Genomic DNA, 7,500 nt, shown 5'->3' with positions numbered 1-7,500 from the left:
CACACACTTAGCGGCTCAGAGATGAGGGAAAAGCAACAGAAATCAGGAGAGATTTCAATGTGAGGAGATGGCCTGTGATGCTGGGCCATTGTGTAACATTGGAATGAGTACCTGTGGCTGGGGGGTGCTCCTCAAAGGTCCCGGGAGGAGGAGGCAAGGAGGCAGCGGGTGGCTGGCCTTGGGCTGCGCCTCAGGAACGTCATTTATTCTGCGTGGCGCCGCGTGTGCCATGTGCAGCTTGGATGTCTGCCGCTGACGCTCTGTGGCTCCTGTTCCTCTCATCTCCTGGTCCACACATGCCTTCACGACGCACTGTACAAGGGGAGAGCAAGGCATCGTCGGTTGCCACAAACAGTGCAATCGCCTTCTGCGTCTGTCATTCTCTTTCGTTTGTTTGAGTGCTTGTTTTTTAAATACACAGCAAGTGTCACTCTCTCTCTCTCTCTCTGTCTGTCACACACATACACACACACACACAGTCAGACAGACACTGTGAGGTGTGCAGTGCAAAATTGGAATTTCAGTGCTTTTTGATTTGTATCTCTCTCTGTCTCTCTCTCTCTCTCTTTCTGTCTCTCTGTCTGTCTAACTGTCACACACACACACACACACACACACACACACAGACAGACACACAGTCAGACAGACACTGTGAGGTGTGCAGTACAAAATTGGAATTTCAGTGCTTTTTGATTTGTATCTCTCTCTGTCTCTCTCTCTCTTTCTGTCTCTCTGTCTGTCTAACTGTCACACACACACACACACACACACACACACACACACACACACACACACACACACACACACACACACACAGTCAGACAGACACTGTGAGGTGTGCAGTGCAAAATTTGAATTTCAGTGCTTGGTGATTTGTCTCCCTCCAGTGGCCCACTGCAGGTATGATGAGGCTTAAGTGATAGGTTATGGGGAAAAAGCCAGGAGAGGATGGGACAAAAGTGGAATAACTGAAAAAGTAAGAGGTGTAGAGGGCTGATGTTGGTGTCTAGGTGGGGGTTTTGGTTGGTGCCGGACGCTGTGGCGAAGAGCCCACGCCGATGGCTTCTTCGGTTCTGGAGATATGGCGAATGGGACCAAAAAGGATGGGACAAAACGGTCCCAATGGGAGAAAGGAAGGTGCAGAGGGCCTGGTTCTACTGTCATTGCATTGCCCGTGTCCGGGCGCATCCGCAGGTGCCCAACATGGCATGGTTCAGAGTACCTTTGCAGGATGGGGCAGTAGTTGGAGAACGGTCGTGTGATGCGTCCACGGATGCAGAATCGTTCCCCGACTCCAAGGATGCCCGCCGTGTCTTTGTCAGACCCTCCTATCTGGAGATAGAGCTGCAAACCTTTTTCGGAAGCACTTTCCCTGCACAGAAGCGTCTGCAGCAGGAGACCGCAGAAGGGACAGCAGAACCAGGCCTTTGGAGCACTGCGTCATCTCCTGGTCCACACATGCCATCACGACGCACTGTACAAGGGGAGAGCAAGGCATCGTCGGTTGCCGCAAACAGTACAATCGCCTTCTGCGTCTGTCATTCTCTTTCGTTTGTTTGAGCGCTTGTTTTTTAAATACACAGCAAATGTCAATCATTCTCTCTCTCTCTCTCTCTCTCTCTCTGTCTGTCACACACACAGACACACACATAGACACACAGACAGACACACAGTCAGACAGACACTGTGAGGTGTGCAGTGCAAAATTTGAATTTCAGTGCTTTTTGATTTGTATCTCTCTCTCTCTCGCTCTCTCTCTCTCTCTCTCTCTGTCTGTCTGTCACACACGTACACACACTCTCTCACACACACACACACACACACACACACACACACAGTCAGACAGACACTACAAACAAACAGTACAATCGCCTTCTGCGTCTGTCATTCTCTTTCGTTTGTTTGAGTGCTTGTTTTTTAAATACACAGCAAGTGTCACTCTCTCTCTCTCTCTCTCTCTCTCTCTGTCTGTCACACACATACACACACACACAGTCAGACAGACACTGTGAGGTGTGCAGTGCAAAATTGGAATTTCAGTGCTTTTTGATTTGTATCTCTCTCTGTCTCTCTCTCTCTCTCTTTCTGTCTCTCTGTCTGTCTAACTGTCACACACACACACACACACACACACACACACACACAGACACACAGTCAGACAGACACTGTGAGGTGTGCAGTACAAAATTGGAATTTCAGTGCTTTTTGATTTGTATCTCTCTCTGTCTCTCTCTCTCTTTCTGTCTCTCTGTCTGTCTAACTGTCACACACACACACACACACACACACACACACACACACACACACACACACACACACACACAGTCAGACAGACACTGTGAGGTGTGCAGTGCAAAATTTGAATTTCAGTGCTTGGTGATTTGTCTCCCTCCAGTGGCCCACTGCAGGTATGATGAGGCTTAAATGATAGGATAGGTTATGGGGAAAAAGCCAGGAGAGGATGGGACAAAAGTGGAATAACTGAAAAAGTAAGAGGTGTAGAGGGCTGATGTTGGTGTCTAGGTGGGGGTTTTGGTTGGTGCCGGACGCTGTGGCGAAGAGCCCACGCCGATGGCTTCTTCGGTTCTGGAGATATGGCGAATGGGACCAAAAAGGATGGGACAAAACGGTCCCAATGGGAGAAAGGAAGGTGCAGAGGGCCTGGTTCTACTGTCATTGCATTGCCCGTGTCCGGGCGCATCCGCAGGTGCCCAACATGGCATGGTTCAGAGTACCTTTGCAGGATGGGGCAGTAGTTGGAGAACGGTCGTGTGATGCGTCCACGGATGCAGAATCGTTCCCCGACTCCAAGGATGCCCGCCGTGTCTTTGTCAGACCCTCCTATCTGGAGATAGAGCTGCAAACCTTTTTCGGAAGCACTTTCCCTGCACAGAAGCGTCTGCAGCAGGAGACCGCAGAAGGGACAGCAGAACCAGGCCTTTGGAGCACTGCGTCATCTCCTGGTCCACACGTGCCATCACGACGCACTGTACAAGGGGAGAGCAAGGCATCGTCGGTTGCCGCAAACAGTACAATCGCCTTCTGCGTCTGTCATTCTCTTTCGTTTGTTTGAGCGCTTGTTTTTTAAATACACAGCAAGTGTCAATCATTCTCTCTCTCTCTCTCTCTCTCTCTCTGTCTGTCACACACACAGACACACACATAGACACACAGACAGACACACAGTCAGACAGACACTGTGAGGTGTGCAGTGCAAAATTTGAATTTCAGTGCTTTTTGATTTGTATCTCTCTCTCTCTCGCTCTCTCTCTCTCTCTCTCTCTGTCTGTCTGTCACACACGTACACACACTCTCTCACACACACACACACACACACACACACACACACACACACACACACACACACACAGACAGACACACAGTCAGACAGACACTGTGAGGTGTGCAGTACAAAATTTGAATTTCAGTGCTTTTTGATTTGTATCTCTCTCTTTCGCTCTCTCTCTCTCTCTCTCTCTGTCTGTCTGTCTGTCACACACGTGTACACACACACACACACACACACACACACTCACACACACCAAAGCACACAGACAGAAGCAGGGCAGCTGCTGTGCAACTGGGATTTGACAAGAGGGGCTCCCTCTGCTGGCTCAATGCGGTACAAAGTGTCAGAAGGTGTTAGTGCCGCAGAAATTAACAGCTTTGGACAATCAATTGCATCTGTGGTCCACAGGAGGGCGCCCAGTTGGCAAGTCCTGTGCATTGCATATTAATGCCGTTTCAATTGCACTCACATGTGCTTTTTGTGTAAAAGAGAGACACGCACACACACACGCACACACACACGCGCACACACACACGCACACACACACACACACACACACACACACACACACACACACACAGAAACACACACACTTAGCGGCTCAGAGATGAGGGAAAAGCAACAGAAATCAGGAGAGATTTCAATGTGAGGAGATGGCCTGTGATGCTGGGCCATTGTGTAACATTGGAATGAGTACCTGTGGCTGGGGGGTGCTCCTCAAAGGTCCCGGGAGGAGGAGGCAAGGAGGCAGCGGGTGGCTGGCCTTGGGCTGCGCCTCAGGAACGTCATTTATTCTGCGTGGCGCCGCGTGTGCCATGTGCAGCTTGGATGTCTGCCGCTGACGCTCTGTGGCTCCTGTTCCTCTCATCTCCTGGTCCACACATGCCTTCACGACGCACTGTACAAGGGGAGAGCAAGGCATCGTCGGTTGCCACAAACAGTGCAATCGCCTTCTGCGTCTGTCATTCTCTTTCGTTTGTTTGAGTGCTTGTTTTTTAAATACACAGCAAGTGTCACTCTCTCTCTCTCTCTCTGTCTGTCACACACATACACACACACACACAGTCAGACAGACACTGTGAGGTGTGCAGTGCAAAATTGGAATTTCAGTGCTTTTTGATTTGTATCTCTCTCTGTCTCTCTCTCTCTCTCTTTCTGTCTCTCTGTCTGTCTAACTGTCACACACACACACACACACACACACACACACAGACAGACACACAGTCAGACAGACACTGTGAGGTGTGCAGTACAAAATTGGAATTTCAGTGCTTTTTGATTTGTATCTCTCTCTGTCTCTCTCTCTCTTTCTGTCTCTCTGTCTGTCTAACTGTCACACACACACACACACACACACACACACACACACACACACACACACACACACACACAGTCAGACAGACACTGTGAGGTGTGCAGTGCAAAATTTGAATTTCAGTGCTTGGTGATTTGTCTCCCTCCAGTGGCCCACTGCAGGTATGATGAGGCTTAAGTGATAGGTTATGGGGAAAAAGCCAGGAGAGGATGGGACAAAAGTGGAATAACTGAAAAAGTAAGAGGTGTAGAGGGCTGATGTTGGTGTCTAGGTGGGGGTTTTGGTTGGTGCCGGACGCTGTGGCGAAGAGCCCACGCCGATGGCTTCTTCGGTTCTGGAGATATGGCGAATGGGACCAAAAAGGATGGGACAAAACGGTCCCAATGGGAGAAAGGAAGGTGCAGAGGGCCTGGTTCTACTGTCATTGCATTGCCCGTGTCCGGGCGCATCCGCAGGTGCCCAACATGGCATGGTTCAGAGTACCTTTGCAGGATGGGGCAGTAGTTGGAGAACGGTCGTGTGATGCGTCCACGGATGCAGAATCGTTCCCCGACTCCAAGGATGCCCGCCGTGTCTTTGTCAGACCCTCCTATCTGGAGATAGAGCTGCAAACCTTTTTCGGAAGCACTTTCCCTGCACAGAAGCGTCTGCAGCAGGAGACCGCAGAAGGGACAGCAGAACCAGGCCTTTGGAGCACTGCGTCATCTCCTGGTCCACACATGCCATCACGACGCACTGTACAAGGGGAGAGCAAGGCATCGTCGGTTGCCGCAAACAGTACAATCGCCTTCTGCGTCTGTCATTCTCTTTCGTTTGTTTGAGCGCTTGTTTTTTAAATACACAGCAAATGTCAATCATTCTCTCTCTCTCTCTCTCTCTCTCTCTGTCTGTCACACACACAGACACACACATAGACACACAGACAGACACACAGTCAGACAGACACTGTGAGGTGTGCAGTGCAAAATTTGAATTTCAGTGCTTTTTGATTTGTATCTCTCTCTCTCTCGCTCTCTCTCTCTCTCTCTCTCTGTCTGTCTGTCACACACGTACACACACTCTCTCACACACACACACACACACACACACACACACACAGTCAGACAGACACTACAAACAAACAGTACAATCGCCTTCTGCGTCTGTCATTCTCTTTCGTTTGTTTGAGTGCTTGTTTTTTAAATACACAGCAAGTGTCACTCTCTCTCTCTCTCTCTCTCTCTCTCTGTCTGTCACACACATACACACACACACAGTCAGACAGACACTGTGAGGTGTGCAGTGCAAAATTGGAATTTCAGTGCTTTTTGATTTGTATCTCTCTCTGTCTCTCTCTCTCTCTCTTTCTGTCTCTCTGTCTGTCTAACTGTCACACACACACACACACACACACACACACACACACAGACACACAGTCAGACAGACACTGTGAGGTGTGCAGTACAAAATTGGAATTTCAGTGCTTTTTGATTTGTATCTCTCTCTGTCTCTCTCTCTCTTTCTGTCTCTCTGTCTGTCTAACTGTCACACACACACACACACACACACACACACACACACACACACACACACACACACACACAGTCAGACAGACACTGTGAGGTGTGCAGTGCAAAATTTGAATTTCAGTGCTTGGTGATTTGTCTCCCTCCAGTGGCCCACTGCAGGTATGATGAGGCTTAAATGATAGGATAGGTTATGGGGAAAAAGCCAGGAGAGGATGGGACAAAAGTGGAATAACTGAAAAAGTAAGAGGTGTAGAGGGCTGATGTTGGTGTCTAGGTGGGGGTTTTGGTTGGTGCCGGACGCTGTGGCGAAGAGCCCACGCCGATGGCTTCTTCGGTTCTGGAGATATGGCGAATGGGACCAAAAAGGATGGGACAAAACGGTCCCAATGGGAGAAAGGAAGGTGCAGAGGGCCTGGTTCTACTGTCATTGCATTGCCCGTGTCCGGGCGCATCCGCAGGTGCCCAACATGGCATGGTTCAGAGTACCTTTGCAGGATGGGGCAGTAGTTGGAGAACGGTCGTGTGATGCGTCCACGGATGCAGAATCGTTCCCCGACTCCAAGGATGCCCGCCGTGTCTTTGTCAGACCCTCCTATCTGGAGATAGAGCTGCAAACCTTTTTCGGAAGCACTTTCCCTGCACAGAAGCGTCTGCAGCAGGAGACCGCAGAAGGGACAGCAGAACCAGGCCTTTGGAGCACTGCGTCATCTCCTGGTCCACACGTGCCATCACGACGCACTGTACAAGGGGAGAGCAAGGCATCGTCGGTTGCCGCAAACAGTACAATCGCCTTCTGCGTCTGTCATTCTCTTTCGTTTGTTTGAGCGCTTGTTTTTTAAATACACAGCAAGTGTCAATCATTCTCTCTCTCTCTCTCTCTCTCTCTCTGTCTGTCACACACACAGACACACACATAGACACACAGACAGACACACAGTCAGACAGACACTGTGAGGTGTGCAGTGCAAAATTTGAATTTCAGTGCTTTTTGATTTGTATCTCTCTCTCTCTCGCTCTCTCTCTCTCTCTCTCTCTGTCTGTCTGTCACACACGTACACACACTCTCTCACACACACACACACACACACACACACACACACACACACACACACACAGACAGACACACAGTCAGACAGACACTGTGAGGTGTGCAGTACAAAATTTGAATTTCAGTGCTTTTTGATTTGTATCTCTCTCTTTCGCTCTCTCTCTCTCTCTCTCTCTGTCTGTCTGTCTGTCACACACGTGTACACACACACACACACACACACACACACTCACACACACCAAAGCACACAGACAGAAGCAGGGCAGCTGCTGTGCAACTGGGATTTGACAAGAGGGGCTCCCTCTGCTGGCTCAATGCGGTACAAAGTGTCAGAAGGTGT

At 49.8% G+C, this 7,500-nt stretch overlaps 1 protein-coding gene across 1 annotated transcript in view; it reads right to left on the bottom strand.

Annotated features, from left to right (window-relative positions):
* Positions 1 to 5,383, bottom strand: part of LOC146380931 (uncharacterized) — a 27,048-nt gene extending 21,665 nt beyond the window's left edge. The window contains exons 1-3 of the mRNA XM_084936860.1: positions 5,218 to 5,383; positions 3,987 to 4,187; positions 112 to 312 (exon numbers count right to left, since the gene is read on the bottom strand). Coding sequence (XP_084792986.1) covers positions 112 to 312; positions 3,987 to 4,187; positions 5,218 to 5,325 — 510 coding nt within the window. The 5' untranslated portion in view covers positions 5,326 to 5,383. The remainder of the gene's footprint in view (positions 1 to 111; positions 313 to 3,986; positions 4,188 to 5,217) is intronic.
* Positions 5,384 to 7,500: the final 2,117 nt, after the last annotated feature.

Source organism: Perissodus microlepis, chromosome 8 (assembly GCF_051167445.1).
Source record: "Perissodus microlepis isolate ML-2025 ecotype Zambia chromosome 8, ASM5116744v1, whole genome shotgun sequence".
NCBI classification, from domain to species: Eukaryota; Metazoa; Chordata; class Actinopteri; order Cichliformes; family Cichlidae; genus Perissodus; species Perissodus microlepis.
The sequence above is the reverse complement of the archived record's forward strand: the minus strand, read 5'-3'. Positions and strand labels throughout refer to the sequence as shown.